Raw genomic sequence first — 20563 nt, 5'->3', positions numbered from 1 at the left:
ATATAAACGTTTATTGCACAGTTAAAGGAACCATTTTTATTGTTATTCAAATAAAAGGCTCAGGGACCTTGCTTTCATAATGCATTTGAACTCTGATTTTGTACATGGCACCAAAAAAAAAAAAAAGTGCTGAGTTATTCTGTAACCAGGCATGTGGGGTCAAAGACACCGAAGGGATCAGAAAACTGTACTACAAACAGATAAGCAAAACTGAAATGCCAAGGACAGAGTCTAGTTTCTTCCTAGAAACACCAAAGCCAAATCTGGGGAGGAAATGGAGCACAAAGTCATGTCCTATGTCATGGGTGGAGCCGAAGAGCTCAGGTAAGGGATACAAAGGTGGCAATCAAACTCTCTGGGGCATAAGGGTTCATTGTAGCCTGCAAGAAGTGGATCAGGCCTTCAGGGAGCCTTGGCCACATACCCTTCCCCCCAGCCACACAACTTACTCCTGTGACTGGGAGAGGCGGCTTAGGTTTCTAGACCACTGAGTTCCCCCTCTGACGACTGAATAGTGCAGCTGCCCTGACACAGGACATGAGCCAAACCATCACTGGGGAGCTATTACACCTGCTCCTGGCTTCAGTGGGAGCTGCAGATGGTCAGTGCCTCTAATTATTAGGCCCCTAAATATGGTTTTCCGCGCCGCACTTCCATAGGCATTCAGGTTTGGAAACGTAAGCTATAGTGCCAAACCCTGCATGGCTGGGCTTTAAGACCCCAGTTGGGGGCAATATCAGTCTGAAAACATAGATGAGGATCAGCTTTAGGTTGGATAGATCTTGGTGCTGGCAGATCCGAGCTTTCACTTGGTGACTGGTCTGTGTGGGTCAAGATTTTCCTCCGCCCCTTGAGCGTCTGTTGAAGCCAACAAGTGAGGGGTACGCGACCCCGTTTGGCCCTGTGATGGTGGAAGGAACTATTTGCTCAGTCTGATGTACACAACACGTGTGCCCATTTAAAGGGGAAAGAAAAGCCCTACAGACTCCCTGGGAATGGGTGATAATGCTGCGTCCGGCGCGCCAGAGCCCTTATAAATCATGCAACTTGAAAGAAGAAGGAAAAAAACACTATAGAAAGCCTGGGAGAGAGACTGTATAAGTTACAGCAAATCCCCTGCCTTTTAGCCTTAAGTCTCTCTCCTCAGTCTAAGCAAGCCTTTATAACCCTAAGAAATGGATTGTGAATGAAAAACTATAATCCTGTTCCCTGCCAGACTGAAGGTAAATCCTATCTGTCTGGAGAGTCTGAGCATTGGCTAGATAAGGTTTTACAGGGGTGGGCAGAGAATGCTCTGAATTGCATCTAGACGGGGAACTCAAAGATAAATGATTGCAAGACTCTGCTTCAACAGCAAAGCGGCGTCCATTCAAATTAGAAAATGCTGAAGACAGGGAGAGAATGTGGAGCCTGTGACAACCACTCCCTGACCATAGGCTATTAATGATACCTGGCTGTTAGGAGCCTCACCACTGATATGGGATCTGGTTTTTCCTTTTTGTGCACCGTTCAGTTGTGCACTCAGATGCTAAGATCAGACACGTGTAAAAAAGCGAATGGCTCCTGTGGCCTTAATCCCTATTTTCAACTATGGCTGACATTAAAACGAATGCTTTGGCATTATTATTACATTGCAAAGTTTTACTGGTTAATCAGTTAGAGCGTACCTGCAAGGGACCCGCTCTGGCTACAGCCCTCACCAGGAAATCGCAGAATGGCCTTCTGCACCTATATAGCACATGCAACAAATAGTTATCCTACCACTTTTTCCTCTGGCGAATATGTCTTCCGTGGACTACTCTATTTAACCTACTCTCTGACAGCGTAACTTGGCATGTTAATGAGATGTAGAATGATCAGATCAAAAGGATCGAATTCAGATTTGGCCTTGTGGGATGCCCAGCACCGCTAAAACAAGGCCTCTTGCTTATGTACCCCTGGTATTATTGTTAATAATAATCATTTAGATATCTCACCTTTCTCCCCCTGTACGATGGGGATAATACTATTTCCCTGCCTCCCAAGGGTGTTTTGGACTGTGTTTATTATGTTTGTAAAGGGCTTTGAGTGCCTCAGCGGGAAGATGCTATAGTTGTTATTATCTACAAACACTGGGCAACACCTGTAACGTGTCTTTTATGACAGTGGTGGATTAACACACGGGCCCATAGGGCCTGCGCCTAGGGGCCCTGGCCAATTTGGGTGGTCCTGGAAAAATCTCATGGTGCTAGGGCAGGAGGATTTAGCTGCTGCGCCCTCTGCGCTGCTGGCCGGGCTTGGGGAAAGGCTTCTTGGAGGAGGCAGTGGGGGGATCAGTATGGTTGTTGTTTTCTTCGCTGCTGCCCATAGCTTCTCGCCACCGCTGGTGACGGGCTCCCCCTGCATCCTTCTGCGCCTGGCTGGCCCGCCGGGGCTTGGCGGCGAAGGAAGATGGGGAGCACCACCTCCTGCTGCGTCTCCTCCCGCCCCAACCGGTGCCGGAATGCCCACTCCCGGCTGGAGTCCTACCTTAAAGTCATTAATAATAGAGTCATTTTACCTCAGGTTAGGATTATTTCTTTTAATTAAGTTACTTTCTAGGCTTGTGCCTATTGTCTTTCAGACCTCTTTGCTGCCACAGTAGAAAAACTGACCTGTAAAAGGATCAATAGGTGGAAAAACATGCGTAATGGGCAGGTTAAAAAAAATTGGGGGAGATGAAAGAACCATTTGTTGACCCGTGGACAACTGATTCTTGAAATACCAGTGTCGTCCAGATTAGCTGTGAACACCTTTGTGTGAAGGTATGGATAATATCTAGCCATATTAATTTTCTATGTGGAAAAACTGAGCATTTAATTTAGGTTTCACATAACAAAGGCACGAAAACCATATTATGTAACTTTTTTTTTTTAACCAGAGTACTATGTTTTAGTATCTAGTTTTATTCAGATCTCTTTTTTCATACTGATTATGCCAACAACTTGAGTAAATACATGGAACATTCTTAAAGTTCATCATGGGGAAAAGTTCATTCACCCTGTGTTGTAAATGAAACCAACAGCAGAGGGTGGTGTTATTTTCTGGGACTTTGAAAAAGATGCCTGTAGGTTTCTACTTTCCACCTGATTACGAGCAGCAGAATGAATCACTGCTTGTGACTTACAGAGGTCAGAGCAAAGAAGATCAACTGCCGAAGTGAAGTACTCAGTAGTGCTCAGCATAGTGTCAAAGCTGCAGATGGCAAGATTTACGTAAGAAATGTAATTTCCCTTTCTCCGAAAACTACTGGCTTTCTGGTGAGTTCATTTTTAGGTATTTTTAAAGGAGATTTTCTTTCTTTTTTACTTTTTAAGTTACAATGATGGGAATTTTTGGAGATTTTTGTGTAAAGCCTACATGATATTCTTAAGAAAAGTGTGTGTATCCTTTTATTTATAAGAAAGGGACTTTGATGGGAAGAAGGATATACCCATATTCAAATGTTTAAGCTCCTATATACAGAAAACCAGAATAATACTGTGATTGAAAAATGTTGTGTAGATTTGCTCCTAGATTTCTAATTATTCAAAAGTTTAAAAAGTGCCTCCCTGTTTTAATATTTTTTCCTTTAATAAGTTAAACAATTTTGCTCCCAAGTGCTAAAAACTTTGGTTGAACTGCTTCCATAGTTTAACTTTCTTGGACACAAAAATATTGGCTTCTGTTTACAAGGTATTGCACTGTGTATGCAAATTTAGTACTAGAGTTAGGATGGGAGTCTTCAGATACAATATCTGGGATGACATGCAAGATTTAATGCAGTTCATACACAACCATCACCATGAACTGAGACCAGCGGAACAGAGACAAGAGAATACAATTTTCTAAGGTGATTAATCCCAAAATGTGATGATTGTAATTGTATTGCAATATATTGTAGGATGATAAGGCAAGGAGACAGAAAGGACATAAATAATTTCTTATCAGATAGTCCATATAGATGGCCTTTCTGAAGGTTGGACTGAGCCTTTGTTGCTGGTCTCAACAAGATAAATCACAGATGGGGTTGGAGGATCTTGACTGCAGACTTCAAGGCCTGCTGGCCAGCTGATCTGATTTGTCCCCCAATAGAGTAAAAAAACTGGCACTGCACTTTTATGAGCATCATTGGGAATTCTGCCCCCAGACTGAGTGCAGCATGTCTCCTGGTAAACAGCCTAAAACGTTAAAGCCCAATAAAAGCCAACGTGCAAAATAAAAAGAAAGGGTATATTTGTGACATTCCAGGACAGATTTTGATTATGCAATATGGTGTGCCCAACAGGGGGTGGAAATATACTCTTGCGGGCCAGATCCTCAGATCCTAATATCTAGAGCCTGGTATCACAAACTTACTGGTGTAGTTGATCGGATTGCCTGCATAGGTGCTGGAACCAGAGGTGCTGCTGCCCCTGGCTTGAAGCATACAGGGTTTGTAATTTGGTTCAATGGCTCTCAGCACCCCTACTGTGCAAATTGTTCCAACCCCCCTGGTTGCCTGCATGCATAAGGATTGCTATCATGAGTAAGGTTTTGCAGGACTGGGCATTGGGGTTGTATAAAATATTCACTATTAATGTGACAGTCTCACCATTTGAGTTTCCACATTTCATTGCAATGTAATAAACAGGGTGCAACTGCAGGACAAAACCTGCACAATTCCACAGCACCTGGTGTGGAGTGGAGCCCTGAAATGTGAACGTCCATGCCGACGAGCATCTGTGCTTTCTCTGCAAAGTTCAAGGTGTGACTTTGGCATATTTCAGTGTGAAAATCCAGGTTCTGAAAACAATGTGAAATTTTGCAGGTGTAATGTCACCCAAAATAACCTGGGGGGAAAATGTTCCCCAAACAGGATGAATTACTGACCCCACTGTGCACAGGCCTGCAATTAACAAAAGCTAGGAAAATCTGGAAGCCGCCTTTCTCTTTCCTGAGCTCCCCAAATTGTACCAAAGTATTAAAGTCACCACTGCACAGTGGGTGGTGTCCTCAATCACGGACATCATGAGGTGAGTCCCAGATAGGACTGCAAACTTAACTCTGAATTGGTTAAGGTGCAGCTCCAGAGAGCCTTGCCCAGCGATCTAAGGCTATATCTACACTATGAGTGAGGGGTATAATTCCCCTGTTTGTATACATATATTTGCACTGGAGCTCATTGAGCTAATGCAAGTGCACAAAGCAGTGTAGCCACGGAGGCTTAGCTGTGCTGAGAACAAACCTGCCTGAACCCTGTGGGTATGTACTCGGCCTGGCTAAGCGGTACCTTCACTGCCACTACCCACAGCTACACTGCTGTTTAGACGCACACTGGCTCAATGAGAGGTAGCACGAGGATGTGTAGCGAGTGAGGGCACTGCATTCCTAACTCGTAGTGACAGCAACTCTGGCTGTGGTGTGAGGCCTGGGACGTTGGGTCTGGAGAAATAAAAATAAATAAATATATGGAGATATACCTATCTCCTAGAACTGGAAGGGACCTTGAAAGGTCATTGAGTCCAGCCCCCTGCCTTCACTAGCAGGACCAAGTACTGATTTTGCCCCAAATCCCTAAGTGGCCCCCTCAAAGATTGAACTCATAACCCTGGGTTTAGTAGGCCAATGCTCAAACCACTGAGCTATCCCTCCCCCCCAAATGGAGAAGAGGTCACCAGGGCTCTAGCAGGGATGTCACCAACAGCGCCGGTCGGGAATTTTTCGACTAAACGTTTCTTCATCAGCCGATGCTGATTAGTCAAACTGAAGCACTCATCGGAAATGCATTCGTTTCAGTGAAAGTTTCCTTAGGTCCAGGACAGAATTTCTGGTCAGACTGAGTGTGCCACCCCAGTAATCAAGAGCCTGGCAGTTAGGACCAGGCAGAGCAGGGTCTCCCCCATCCCATGTGCATGCCCTAACCAGCAGACAGTGCGCTTGTTAGTTGTGAAAAAATTCAGAACATCTCATCCTGCTGCAGAATGAAACCAAATTCCAGAACCTTGCCTTTGTTTGCAAAATGGAATTCTTGTGGTCCAGTCCATCCTAGTGACCAGCCCCCTGCTTTTCGGTATCGAAACAAAAGAGCCAACGCTTTTAAACGTGAAATGCGGCATATCGTAATAACTGTGAAAGGGCAGCTTGAAAGTCCGTGATTCAGGTTTGAAATGCAAAGCTCTCTGGAACCACGTGCTCAGTTCAGGCTTTCATATGCTGGAGGCAGATAAATGGAATTCAGTGCAGTTTATTTTGTGTGTGAGAGAGATGAATGAGGCGTTAAATATGGAGCTCCTGTCAGGAACATGTGGATGTAAAAGATCCCCTCACCTTTCCATAACAGTAGGGGGTTTGCCCTAATGTCCTTTACCAAAATTTTCCCTTCTCCCACTCATGTGCAAAATGCTGCTCGGTTGCTGCTCTCCACCCCAGAGGTGGCTGCCTTTCATTGGTATTTTATGGGGCCAAATCCTCTGACACCACTCTCCTGAATTCATTGCTGCCAATGGGAGTTTGATCTGAGCAAGGACTTTAGGATTTTGCCCATAGTTTATGAAGCATTTTGGGATAAAAGATACCATATAAATGTCAAATATTATTATTTGAACATGCTATTACACAGAAAACATCCCTTCACGATTTAAAATGTTCAGTGTTGGACTTCTCCTTTGGAGGTAACATTCAAATAAGTTGCTTCCTGTGGCACACCATAGTTTGCTTGCTCTTTCTATGGTGAATGATCTATCTGTAGGCTTACAAACTTAATGGAGAGTGAGGTAATACATCCTCCGGACAGGGGTTTTGGGGGTTTCATTCTCTAAAAGGCAGTGCTATTGTAAAACATAACATTGCAGAATCACATTTGCACATGTACTGCCTATAGCATGACTTTCTGTCATGAGGAAATGAGCCTGCATGCTTAGCTGGCCATAAAATATGAACTTTGAATTGTTAAGAAATTGTAATCCGTGACCTACGGCCAGAAAAAAGTAATCGTTAGGTAAATAACCAGTAGGACAGATGGGTCCTTCTTAGCCTGCATTGAGCAGTGTAATGTGTTGTTGAGCAATTTACCAGGGGCAGCTCTGGGGTCCAAAGAAACAACACGAGCTATTGAAATTAAAGCAAGAGTATGGAATGGATGCAAAAATCTCTGTGGTTATAATAAGAATTACTGGAAAGACAGAGTAGCTCAGGGACTAGTGATGGGACGAAGAGTCATTTACCTAGAGGTAAGTCACAGTTCAAATCCAGAGCAGTTTGGGAGTGAAAGTTTTCACCATCTAGTGGCCTGAATAAATTGAGTCTCATGGGCTCAGTCCAGATCGTAGCAGGCAAGTATCCCCCTCACACACAGTCATGTCCGTTTGTGGTAATTAGCCCCCTCATGGGCAGGCTCAACAAAGAGGCTAAGAACCGAATGGGCCGCAGAGACTAAACAATCCCCAGACACAATCCCTCCAGCCGGGACTGAGGCACGCTGGTGGTGGGACAAACAGGCAGAGTGAGTGTAGGAGCTGAGGACTTCTTAAGGGGCGGGTGGTGGATGCTTGGCCTGCTGAGAGGAGCGAGAGGTGCCTGCTTCTAGGAGCTACTCAAGAAACAGGAGACCCCTTCCCTTCAGCCTGGCACCAAGAGCTGCCTCCTCCCCCTTCTGATAGCTGAGCTCTCCACTCTCAAGACTTGGTCACTTCTTCTGCTTCCCTCTGACTGGCAGCAGCTGCTCTCACGAGACGTATCGCTGGTGCTGGATGGCAGGGGAGCCAGTGAGGGAAGCAGCTGCCACTTGAGGAAGGAACAGAGGAAAGGAGCCTTGCTGGGAAAGGAGCTGGCTCCTGGCAGCAGGCTACGGGCAGCTCAGGGGACGGCCACTCCCTGGGTGGCTCTCAGAATCCGCTCTGCATCCCATCCTGTCAGCTCGGCCTGGTGTAATGAGGAGCAAAGCAGCACAGAAGTCGAAGCTGGACATCAGAACATATGTCTGAATGGGCTGATCTAGCAGGCAGTGGAATGGGCTGGATCGCCCATTGCTCATGTGTTTAAAATGAGACAGAAGAGCGCACAGGTGCTGGACACTGGGAAATGGACATGCTGGCCTAACGTCTCTGATTCTTCTGAGCCTCTTACAGCAGCGACATTGTTTTGCATTGATATAGGCAGTGCCCTCTAATACTATCAAACTACCCCAACCCAGGTTCTCAGGGTATCAAGAGAGTATCCATAACCTCTTGGCTGTTTTACTTTCCCAGGTTTCCAAGTACCATACTTCAAAGAAGCCCTCTCCATTTTCAGAATGGTACCTGCAACTATGAAGTCACTCTGGATAATCCTCTTTCTACTGGTGCAAGGTAGAGTCTTTGCTTGGTGAAAGGACAGTGTGAGGAGCATCCCCCATACACCAAGACAGCTCCTTGTCTGGAACTCTTACCCACGTCAGGCTGAGCAGGTGGCACTGGCCATCAGGGTTACAAAATGGATCAGTCTCAGGAGTAGTGTTAGGTGCCCTACTTAGATGCACCCTTGCTTGCCTACATCTGCCTGCCCAGTGGCCACATTTGGCTTGAAAATGGGTGTTTGCACCTGGAGTGGCTATTTCAATGCCTATCTGGCCATTGTCAAACACAGGTACCTGTTTGAGTGTGTGCATGCACACACGGTACCTCTGTGTGTAAATATAAGTGTGCTATTGCAGTCACGTGTTTACACAAGTGGGGCTCTAGCTCCTTGATCATTTGGCTGTCTACGTGCTGAGCCATGGGCCAGTTCTCCTCTAATCCGTATTGGCGTAAATCTGGAGTAACCTCAGCGACAGTTACTTCCAAATTCTGCCCTCACTTAGGCTGTTGCAATCCCATTGACGTCAGGGTCGTTACCTGAGTGTCACCGTGGGCACAGTGTGACCCAAAGTCATTCGCTACAGTGGGGGACTTTCTCGAACTGCCCGTAGCAGAGATGTGCTAGGACTGAAATACCCAAAATGAGCTAGTGACACAATAAAAGGTCTAGTAGCTGAACTTGATATTCCCTGCAATCCCGAGAGAGCCAGATCACAGATGTAGCTGAGCAGTTGGGTTGTAAACTGCGGATGTTAATGGGGACATGGATATTCTCTTTCCCCAGCTGTAGAGCAGCAGCTTATAAAGGACTGCAGTGGATTTCCTTCTGCTCTGAACCACTTAGGCTCCTTGGAACAACAGGTTCAAATCCCAGGAGAGTTGACTCTGTCCTTCCAAGACAGGGAAACTGAGCTCCATGCAATTCACTGCTTGTGTGGCTTTTGCATGAGTCCTGTCTGCTCCCCGTAGACGTTAAAGATTGCTTGACTTGATTGCTGTCTGTACCATGCTTTGTAGGTAACTGTCCCATCCGTACAGGGTGACTGTGTTCAAGCTCTGGTTTCTTTGCAGGCACACAGGGTTTTCTCATTCAAAACGCTAAAGTCAAGCTGTGTTTACAAGCCAGCACGACAGATGAGAATTTACTTTTAGCGGACTGTAATCCCACGTCAGAGTTCCAACACTGGTCTTGGCAAGACAATTCCTTGATCAATCAAGGCACCAGGAAATGTCTGTCTACAGATGAAGCCAACAGCGTGCGGTCAAGTCCCTGTGAAAGTGCAGCACATGCAAACTGGGAGTGTGTTAATTTCACGCTGCACTCTGTGGGCAGCACCCCTATGTACCTGACTGCAGATAAGAATAAAGCCGCTCTGGCGAATACAAAAAGCCCAAGTTCCCGATGGCGAGTCAGTAGGGGGCAGAGTGTCTGTGATCAGAAGCCAGGTAAGCATCAGACACCAAAAAGAAAAGACACTCACTAAACACGTGCAACACTTGCTAACAATATGCAATGAGGTTGCGGTGTTCTTGCCATCCTGTGTATCGCACACAAAGGGGATCCGCAGTGTCAGCCAATCAGCTGAAAAATATCAATGCTGTTCACTAGGCAGCCGTCGCCCACAAATAACAAAGGGCTTTAACAAGCATGCAGATAGGTATTGATGCTATAGGTCCCATAAGGTGGAAAGTCAACTTCAGATTTCTGAGTCCCTTTAGGTAAAACCTGAGTATAAAAGAACTAGATCTGGTCTCATTGAACTCAAAGGAAGAGTGCCACTGACTTCCTGATTTAAGTAAGAAAACCTGACTAATAACATAACCTGACTAAACCATAAGTAAGAAAACCTGACTAATAACAAAGATCCATATGGAGCAATCACAAATATTTCTCTCAGATTCCTGTTCCTGGGATACCCTGAGCCACATTTTTAGCTCTAGGCTCTGTTTGCAGGCTCGCTTTTGCGCATGCAATTGGCTGTGCCCAAAACCCCCATTTTGCATACTTGAGTTGCACCTGCCCGAACGTACGTGAGAAACAAGAGAAATTCAGCCCTGTTAATCAGTAGCGAGGCTCTTCCATCTTGTGCATTTGCAACAGAAACAGACGTCCCGTCCACCTTTTTGTTTTTTCACAGCAAAGGCAGAGGGCAGTAGATATTTCGCTCTGGCTCTTACCAGCACACAAATGCATGACGAGGTGGAAGGCAATCCCACTCCTGGAATGCCTATGTCTCAAGAACAACTACAGGAGATGTTGTGGTTTTTCCGGAGAGGAGATTGTAAGTACCATAAATAAACATGGTAGATGGTCGGGGCTGCAGGGGAAACGAACGTCTGGTTGTGAACCTTGTTGGCTAGTGGCAGATAGCAAGGGGAGTTACTCCAACCGTAGAGGATGGCCAGTAATGGTTTTCCTGTCCCATGAGAGTTTTTGAGTTTCCAAAATTTTTTTTTTACTTGGGTGATTTTTAAAACTGGCTCTTTCCCACCAACAATTTCAGTGTTGATAAATCAGCCTTATCCCAAAACATGTTTCATCAGAAAATTCCCGACTAGCTCTCTCCAGAGGTAGCTGCCTATGTTACAAACCTACGTCCTTCCTTGGCTTTAGCAGGGCCTCTAGAATCAAGAGGCAAATACAAGTGGGATGGGGGACATCTTATTACCGAGATCTCCCTCACAAATGTCTACATCCCACTTGGAAACGGCTCCAGTGTGCTGGTCGACCTTTCTGCCCAATGGGTCTTCCAGCCATTGAAGCAAAGGTCTGTGATCATGGGCTGCTTCAGCAGAACAGGAGGCACGGATCGATGTGGGTTGACCTGAGGACATACGGTCAATCCCACGCCCGCTGAGCAAAGCTCCCCTTGACTTTTGTGGTGCGGGATCAGCGTCCTAGCGCCCAACGGAAAAAGCCAGGCTATCCTGGGCTGGAGCTGGCTCCAGAGACTGGTACAGAAAACATTGGTATTAAATCCAAAAAAGAGTGTGCAGAAGAGCTCAAGCATGCCATGGAGTTTGATCGTTAAATATGAGCTTTTAATGGGCCAAGTCCCAAAGTCAATGGAGTTTTGCCTGAATAAGGACTTCAGGTCTGGACCGCTTGTGATTACTTGCTGATAACACCCAGGGACAAATAACTTCCACTCGCTGCTTCAGCCCTAGACTCCCTCCTTCTGTTTGGGTAAAAGCCCATTCACCCCTTTCGAGGTTTAATTCTGCCAGGTCCTTTACACTCCTGACAAGCAGCTGCCTTGGGGGTGCTCCTGAGTTGGGGTACACAGCCTAGGCGATGTGTCCTCAGGAGCAGGCCATGTAAGGGCACTTTAGAGATCCTGCAAGGTCACAGGGACTACCCTGCGAACTGTCCTGCCTTTCACAACACTTGTGAAATCAATGGGGGCAGAGGTGCCAGCGAGCCGGCGGTTTCTCAGGTCCTTGGCTGACTGGTTCTTGCTCATGCTCTGGGTCTAACTGACTGTCATAGGTGGAGTTGGGAAGCAATGTTCCCTCAGGTCAGATTGGCAGCAACCTTGGGGTTTTTTTCCCCACCTTCCTCTGCAGCCTGTGGGTGCGGGTTGCTTGCCCCGATTACTTCGGTATAGCTCATTAACCATTTCCCTGCCATTGCAGGGGCCTGGGGCAGTGGTGCACTCTCCTGTTCTTTCCCAAAGACACCCAACAGTCTAGCCTCCTGTAGGCTGTCATCCTTTGGTCTCATTTCGGTGGTTGGGTCAGTGTGCAGGTGCAGAGTGGGGCTGGTGGCCTGGGCTCTACAGGAGGTCAGACTGGGTGATCTGGTGGGCCTTTCTGGCCTCAAACTCTATCACTCTTTGAAGGGAGCTCAGCACAGGCCCCTTTGCACTCCCCTAATCCTGCAGCTGGTTTGCACCAAACTCATCCACCCCGCACAACCCGGAGCACCCCCGACAGAACTTGGCTGTAACATGCTTGTCATAATGGCTCTGCACACGCTGACTTCCCTTGTCAATGCTTCTCCCCCCCAGCATCCACGTGGAATTACTCCATTCTAGTCCTGTCCTTTGTGGTTCTGTTTCTGGGCCTCCTTCTTCTGGGAATAAATATCATGGCAAACAGGTAAGACACACAGAACTTTAGGGGTACAGGGAGGCTGTAAACCCCACTGCTGGGGCACAGGGGAGGACAAGGCCACGGAGACACTGGGGCAGTGCCTGGAGGAGGGACAGTTGCTAAACCCTGTACAGAGTGCCCCATGGATGAGCTCCTGAGCGGGACAAAGCGGTAATCTCCTCAGTGCTTGTCCTTCGAGGCAGCCGGAGTAGGGATACTGGCTTCCCCCTCCTCAGGTGCACAGGCTCTCTGCATGTGTAATGCCAACAGAACCCAGTTGTCGGCGGGTGGGATTGAACCTGGGGCCTCTGGAGCTTAAATCATGAGCCTCTCCCGCATAAGCTAAAAGCCAGCTGGCAAGCAGACTGATTTAACTCTCTCTTTAAGTGGTCTCGGTGCCACTAGCTGGGACAGAACACCACACCCAGAAGGTGTGTGGGTTACACATGCTCCCCCCGACACCCACCCATCACCAGCCAGGACACGGCCTATGGGATTTTGGTTGAAGAACATGCTATTTTAAATGGGATCTTTATTATGACTGGTTTTAAGTTGAGGTGATCCAAGAAATCATTCCAGTGGGGGTCCACACAAAGACGGGGCCATTTTCAAACCTATTCCAGTTCTTACTTACCCACTAGGTTGCTAATTTGAATGCACTGCACATCTGTAGTGACTGAAAGCTGTTGGCATCTGATGGCTGCCGAGTGGCCAGCAGAGAAATTATTATGATTGTGTGCCAAAAAAAATCACTTGCACATCTGAAATATTAGTTTAATAAGAATTAACACCTTGCATTTCCATCATGCTTTTGACCTGTTTCCTGATGTACCGTGCGAAGGCCGGCAATTGTTATCCCTGTTTTATGGATGAAGTAAGTGATTCCTAGAGAGGTTTAGCATCTTAATGCCCCATTCCCACAGTGGAAGAAATCCCAGATCTGTGCTCATTCCTTTAGCCCAGGAAGGAAGGCCTAGTGGTCAGTTCAGTTTCTTGTTCTGCTCTACCACCAACTTCTTGTATGACCTTGGGTAAGTCACTTAGCCTTTCAGTGCCTCCGTTTCCCCACACATAAACTGGAGATAATAGCATGTCTCTAACTCACAGAGCTACTAGGCAGAAAGATCCATTTAAAAAAGATTGTGAGGAGCTCAGATACTCTGAAAACGGGGGCTGAATAGGTACCGAAGATAGATAAAGCTGCCCCTTTGCCTCGCCTATTCAAAATAAACATTCACACCGTTTGGTTTCTAGAGCAACAGTATGATTGAATCATTGCCAGATACAAGCATCAGAGAATGTGTCAACCCTCATAATCCAGGTTCTGCTGGAATAACAAGTATTACACCACACTGCTGGACTAAAACACATTGGCCGGGTACCACAGAGCTGAGAATGAGTCTTCTCCTAAAGCAACAATCTTTGCACCTCACTCAGGCTATAAGAAGAAGAGTTTCTCTTCATCTAAAAGAAAAAAGAAGCAGCAGCAAAGCATTAGGCATTTGATTTAGACCAGGGGTGGCCAAACGTACTGATCCTCCGAGCTGCCTACGACAGTCTTCAGAAGTTCAGGAGCCCTGGCGCGCCTGCTGGGCTTCGGCACCCCAAGAGGCGCCTACTGCGGCTCAGGGCTTCAGCCCTGCAGGGAAGGGAGTCCCGGGACTTCAGCCCCGCTCCTGCTGAAGCCCGGCAGGCACATCCCATGGGCATGAAGCCCTGAGAACCCCCCTCCCCGTTGGGCAGAAAGCAGAGGTGACGTGTCGGGGGGGGACGACAAGTGGGGTCGTGTGCCCCCCTCCCCGATTTTTGCCAGGGTTTGCTGGCCCCACTCGGTCACCTGGTGCCGCCAGGCCCCCTCCCTGCACAGCAGCTGCTGGAGCCGGCAAGCTGGGAGCTGCGGCTGTGGGGAGAGGCCGTGGCAAACACCTGGGAGCTGTAGGGAGGGGCCGCTGAGGGTAAGGGGGGCACGCCCGGGGGGGCACATGACTCAAGCTATTGGGGGAGGCAAAGCTTTACATTGTGCCCCCCCACTCTCAGCAGGCACCAGTTGTCTCTGGCAGAAGCCCCGAGCTCCCCCCCGCCCCCCAGTCTGGTCGATGGAGAAGGGACGGGGGGGGGGGCTTTGCGAGCTGCACTTTAACTGTAAAAGAGCTGCATGCGGCGCGCGAGCCGGGGGTTGGCCACCCCCGATGTAGACAATTTGGTGTCCGCTGTTTTCTCGTTGGATTCGTTGTAGTCATATAAACGGCAGCTGTGGGTACTAAATCACTTCACTCCACTTCCACGCTCTGGGGTTTCTAAACATCAGCAGCTAATGTACGCCCCGTGCCAAGCCGCGCATACACCCGTTTCACACTGAGCCTGCGGTTTCACTTCTTGCTTCTTTTTGTCTCCCTCCCTCCCCATTAGAAATAGGAAGATTATCCGCATGTATGAACAAGCTGCCGAAACTGCCAAACCAGCTGAGCCAGAAGCCAAGCCACCCTTTGTGGATTTGAAGGAAGACAATAACTTGAATCCTTTAACAGAAGATTTGCTGCCGAAAGGACAAAGCCCAGGGGAGGTTTTGGTTCAGTGGAAGGATGGCAACGTTACAGCCCTGTATGCAGACAAGTCAGAGGAGGACGTGTAACAGCGAGCGCAATCCGAGTCTAGACCCCAGACAAATAGTTCACCAAGTGTCATGTATCTAAATTCATGCTGACTGGAGCTTGGGAAGTTAAGCACAGTTTATCAAGGGGAATAAAAAGAAATACAGAGGAGATTCCTCAGCATGAGCCGCTCTTGACTCAGATAGTCTGGTCTGGTCCCACCTGCTTTGATGCCAATATGGCCTGATGCTTACCTGCTGCTGTCATTTGGTTCCAAGGTTACTCCTACATGCCAGCTTTGCCCACCCTCTCTCAGCTGTCACTCGCTTCCACTGCAAAACAATTATATGAGCCAAACCAGACAAGGAAGGGGGGAGGATTTTCCTGTGGTCAGCCAGGGAATGTGTGCTTTTAAAAAACTCTGCGAAGGTTCACCGAGAAAACGCTGAAGCTAAGCAGATGTGCTGATGCTTCGTCAAAAGTTGCCTTTATTAAAATATTTTCCAAAGTAGTTGATTGAAATTGAGTAATTATAGATACATGACTTTACTCTGCAGAGAAGTGCAACTCCATACAGAAGCAGAGCAGTTACTGTCCCCAAACCAGGTACAAAAAGGAAAATAAAGTACAGAACCTTTCTTAAGGAAAATGGCCTGGTCATTGTGAATTTTGCCCTTGGTTGAGTGTTATTGAGCATTCTCCACCGAGAGCATGGAATGGAGACACCCACAAATAATTTAAGAAAAATGGAAAATATATCAATCTTATACACAAACGATTTTGTTTAAATCCACCCAATAAAGGAGTATTCCATTGGCAAAGTCTTTGAAAAGGAACATTGCATTGTAAAAAAAAATGACAAAATATGGTTTTGGCACAAGTTATTTCAGTGCGTAGGCATTGTTTTTATATACCTGGAAGTGTTTATTCTGCTGCAATTATATTTGCAATGTTTTTTCATTTCATTTAAAAACCTCACCTTGCTTATTGCTTAAACAGCAAAATGCAAACACTGCTGATTTGATTTGATATGCATGCCATCAGCTTTGTTTGAATTATTTAACTCAATGTGTCACTGGATGGGCAATATACATTTATAGACTAGACTCCACCCTTTGTACGTTTCTGGATTCTAGTTGCTGTTGTCCATACCAGCTGCAGTGTGCTAACATTCCACTAGAGGGGGCTCTGTGGTCATTAAATGAAATGTATGGGCCTTGGAGCACTTTGTGTCAACATTTTGCTAGCTTTCGCTGAACACAATACTAGCAATAAGGACTTTCATCTGCACACGCGCTGTAGCAAGTTACCTGAAATGGGATTTGTAGATCTCTAACCAATGGACCTGTTCCTGCTCCCATGGAAGTGAAGGGGAGTTTTTCCATTGATTTCAATGGGAGTCGCACAGGATACAAACTCTGGATTTGCAGACCAATCCAGTTAGGGCTGTAAATACATATCAGTCATTTTAGGGGACAGAACCATAGAAGAACACTGACATTTTAACAAACACTGGAAATCTAGGAAATTTTCAGTTACAGAAACCCTTTAAAAACACTACAAAAACCCTAATGTTGGAACGTATGGAAATTCAGAGTCAAGATACCCCAAACAACCTTATCTTCGACATGTATCTCTGACCACCTTCTATCCAGATTCATCAGACATTATGCCTTCACCCTGCAGATCTTCAGCACTGACAACATGAGCCAAATACTACAGCTTGTCCGGAGTACAGCAATTCCACGTCATGGTAACTTTCGAGGTTGCAAAGAGAAAGAGGCCCCTGGGATGTGAGAGACCTGGGTTCATGTCCCTGGTCTGCCAGAGTCAAAGTGATCCGGGAAGAAAACTCTGCTGTGAATCAGCTGTGTTATTCTCCGACCCAGCCAGAAGCAGGAACTTTCACCCCGGCCTCCCTCATCCCAGGACAGTGCACTGACAACTCACCTGCTCTCCTGCAGGTCAGCTGAATGCCTTAGCTGTCTTAGAACTCTCTCTATCTAAAAACTTCCTGACAAAAGTTTGGTGAAAACCAATACGTCTCCATAAACTATCCTGGCTCTGATGAAGTCGTATATTCCAACCAGCTCCACCAAATATTCCCACTACAGGGTACCAAACTGGGCATTACGTTTGTGCCCTCTACATGATCACTGCGTTTAGATACTCTGGACCCAGTTATTACATGGGCCACACCCCTTGTCTAATCAGCTAGTGTGCATTTTTGGGAGCTGATTTTTCAAGAAGTGGTGATACACATGTATAAGCAGAGGATCTGGCCTCTTGGGAGAACAATGTCAAGTTTATTTACCCTATGCACAGGGCGAGGACATTCAGCCTCTCATCCCGCTGACGTGACGAATAGAACATAGGCTTCATCTCTCCCTCTCTCTGTCCTGCTTCTGTTATAACAAATAGCTCTACGAACACCCAGTGCAAATGCTAGGACTAATGTGCAAATATCATGTCAATACTGAGCTACAGGGACTGGACAAATAGTCAGTGATTTAGAAGGAAGTTATGACAAAGTTTCAGACTCTTCTGCACTCAATCCCCGGCCTGTTCGCTGCATCCCTACCAAAGTGCTTTGCTGTAGTTCTAAGGCCAAGTGCAGTGTCAATAAATCACGGAAGATGGTCTGTAAGCCACTGCTGCCATGGAGATTGTCAAATATGCCACTGCAGAAGTTGGAGAAGGTTCCTTGGGATGCCAGGAAATCCAGTGGCTGCTCCTTTCCCATCCCTTGGCGGGGCCAAGGCTTAAAATATTTTAAAGCCCTTCAGTAAGGTCAACGTGGGAGCTTTCCTCTTGCTTTGAGCCCGTGACGACTTCACCGTGACCAGCTTGGCTTGTGCCACGGAGGGAATCTCTTTGTAGTTGACCGTGGAGAGAGTGTTGAGCGTGCAGCTAGCCAGGCCATGCTTGGAGGCCATGGCAGTCGGGGCAGCAAGGTGGAGGAAGGGCCTCTCCTCTGTGATGAACAGCGGTCGGACCTGCAGGTTCCTCTCCATCTCCCTCCTCACTTCCCGCACCGCTTCATGGAACACGTGCTGCACAGCCTCGAACTCCAGGCAGGCAGAGACCTCGTAAAACAAGCACCCGTGCTTGGCAGCTAGAGACACCCCTTCGGCCTTGGTGACCTGTCTGACAAAGGAGAACAGGAAGGGGTGTGAGCCAAGCAGAGACCACAAACCCTGACAGCTGATGCGCAGGTCGAAGGCACGGGCTCAGGGCCTGAGATCATCTCTCCCTCTAGTGGCCAGCCCTAGCCACTGCAACAGCCTGATACAAAGTGGCAGCTCATCGAGAGGGCTTGAGCACGAGATAAAGGAATTTATGCTGAAGAGCCTGATCCATTTAAGTCAATGAAAAAACGCCCATTGACTTCATTAGGTCTTGGTTTGCTTCACACTAACTACCCTATTGCCTGGATATGCACAGCCACAATTTATTACACTGGTACCCTTCTAAAAGGAGGGTTCAGGCCCCGATTCAGCAAAAACTTAACATTAAACATGTGAGTAGTCCTATTAAAGTCAATGCGTTTAAGCCAGTTGGACTATTCCTATGCTTAGTTAGGCATGTGCTGACTTAGGGCCTTAGATGCCACAAAGCTAGGAAGTATGGTAAGAGACTACCCTGGCTTAACCAGGAAACCTTCAATGATCTGAAACTCAAAAAAGAGTCCTACAAAAATGTGGAAACTAGGTCAAATTACAAAGGATAAATATAAACAAACAACACAAGTATGTAGGGACAAAATTAGAAAGGCCAAGACACAAAACAAGATTAAACTAACTAGAGACATAAAGGGTAACAAGGAAACATTCTACAAATACATTAGACGTAAGAGGAAAACCAAGGACAGGGTAGACTTGTTATTTAATGAGGGGTAGAAAACAATAACAGGAAATGGCAGAAGTGCTAAATGACTCTTTTGTTTCAGTTTTCACCAAAAAGGTTAGGAGCGATTGGATGTCTAACACAGTGAATGCCAGTGAAAATGAGGTAGGATCAGAGGCTAAAATAGGAAAAGAACAAGTTAAAAATGACTTAGACAAGTTAGATGTCTTAAAGCCACCAGGGCCTGATGAAATACATCCTAGAATGCTCAAGGAGCTGACAGAGGAGATATCTCAGCCATTAGCGATTATCTTTGAAAAGTCATAGAAGATGGGAGAGATTCCAGAAGACTGGAAAAGGGCAAATATAGTGCCAATCTATAAAAAGGGAAATAGGACAAGCTGGAGAATTACAGACCAGTCATCTTAACTTCAGTGCCCGGAAAGATAATGGAGTAAATAATTAAGCAATCAGTTTGCAAGCACCTAGAAGATAATAAGGTGATAAGTAACAGCATGGATTTGTCAAGAACAAATCATGTCAAACCAACCTAATAGCTTTCTTTGACAGGGTAACAAGCCTTCTGGATACGGGGGAAGTGGTAGCTGTGGTATATCTTGACTGTAGTAAGGCTTTTGATACAGTCTCACATGACCTCCTCATAAACAAACTAGGGAAATACAACCTAGATGGAGCTATTACAAGGTGGGTGCATAACTGGTTGGAAAACTGTTCCCCAAGAGTAGTTATCAATGGTTCACAGTCAAGCTGGAAGGGCATAATGAGTGGGGTCCCGCAGGGATCAGTTCTGGGTCTGGGTCTGTTCAATATCTTCATCAGTATTTAGATAATGGCATACAGTGTACACTTACAAGGTTTGTGGATGATACTAAGCTGGGAGGGGTTGCAAGTGCTTAGGAGGATAGGATTAAAATTCAAAATGATCTGGACAAACTGGAGAAATGATCTGAAGTAAACGGGATGAAATTCAATAAGGGCAAATGCAAAGTACTCCACTTAGGAAGGACCAATCAGTTGCACACATACAAAATGGGAAATGACTACCTAGGAAGGAGTACTGCAGAAAGAGATCTGGGGGGTCATAGCGGATCACAAGCTAAATATGAGTGAACAGTGTAACACTGTTACAAAAAAAGCGAAGATCATTCTGGGATCTATTATAGGGTTACCATTTGTCCGGATTTTCCCGGACATGTCCGGCTTTTCTGAGTTAAAAATAGCGTCCGCGGGGAATTTGTAAATGTCCAGATTTCCCCCCCATGCAGAGCGTGCGTGGCTGACAGGGCAGCCAGCTGGATCGTGCCACTCACACGGGGCTCCGGCAGCGAGAGCCCCTCCTCCGCTTCCCCATCCTCTCCCCTGCTGCTTGAGATCACTCCCCTCCTCCCCCTCCCCTCCCTGCATTCGTAGATCGCCGGACGTTCGCAACGGGCCTCCAGCAGTCTGGAGCTCCTCCCACCCCCGCTGCCCAGCGCGCCGCTCCGCAGCACTCTGCGAGGGCGGGAACCGGGCTATGCGCTCTGCTGGGGAGCGCGGCAGTGTGTCCGGCTCTGCACGGAGCCCGACACGCTGTTCTGAGCGGCACGGTAAGAGGGCCAGGGGGTCAGAGAAGGGGCAGGGGGGTTCTGGAGGGAGCAGTCAAGAGACAGGGAGAGGGTTGGATGGGTCAGGAGTTCTGGGGGGGGGGGCTGTCTGGGG

General features: G+C 47.0%; 2 protein-coding genes across 3 annotated transcripts in view; one reads left to right on the top strand and one right to left on the bottom strand.

Moving 5' to 3' along the window:
- The first annotated feature begins 3086 nt into the window (after positions 1–3086).
- On the top strand, positions 3087–15509 carry SLC51B (solute carrier family 51 beta subunit). The gene is made up of 6 exons (XM_024199889.2): positions 3087–3278; positions 8226–8324; positions 9384–9758; positions 10451–10594; positions 12323–12413; positions 14817–15509. Exons 2-6 carry the CDS (start codon positions 8270–8272, stop codon positions 15037–15039), a joined length of 888 nt encoding a protein of 295 aa, XP_024055657.1. The 5' UTR covers positions 3087–3278; positions 8226–8269; the 3' UTR covers positions 15040–15509.
- The window catches only part of RASL12 (RAS like family 12), a 39416-nt gene continuing 34322 nt past the window's right edge, over positions 15470–20563 (bottom strand). For both annotated transcript variants that reach the window (XM_026648375.2, XM_026648374.2), the window contains exon 6: positions 15470–18145. In XM_026648375.2, coding sequence (XP_026504160.1) covers positions 17761–18145 — 385 coding nt within the window. In that variant the 3' untranslated portion in view covers positions 15470–17760. The remainder of the gene's footprint in view (positions 18146–20563) is intronic.

This window comes from Terrapene carolina, unplaced genomic scaffold (genome assembly GCF_002925995.2).
Source record: "Terrapene carolina triunguis isolate 2854851 unplaced genomic scaffold, T_m_triunguis-2.0 Scaffold67, whole genome shotgun sequence".
Lineage (NCBI taxonomy): Eukaryota > Metazoa > Chordata > Testudines > Emydidae > Terrapene > Terrapene triunguis.
This window is presented reverse-complemented; position numbering and strand designations above follow the sequence as displayed.

Bases quoted from the DNA above. Each gene is read 5' to 3' on its own strand.
- SLC51B (XM_024199889.2), top strand. From the start codon at position 8,270: ATGGTACCTGCAACTATGAAGTCACTCTGGATAATCCTCTTTCTACTG. The intron at 10,595-12,322 runs GTAAGTACCATA...TCTCCCCCCCAG, and splicing joins GTTTTTCCGGAGAGGAGATT to CATCCACGTGGAATTACTCC. The intron at 12,414-14,816 runs GTAAGACACACA...CCTCCCCATTAG, and splicing joins ATAAATATCATGGCAAACAG to AAATAGGAAGATTATCCGCA.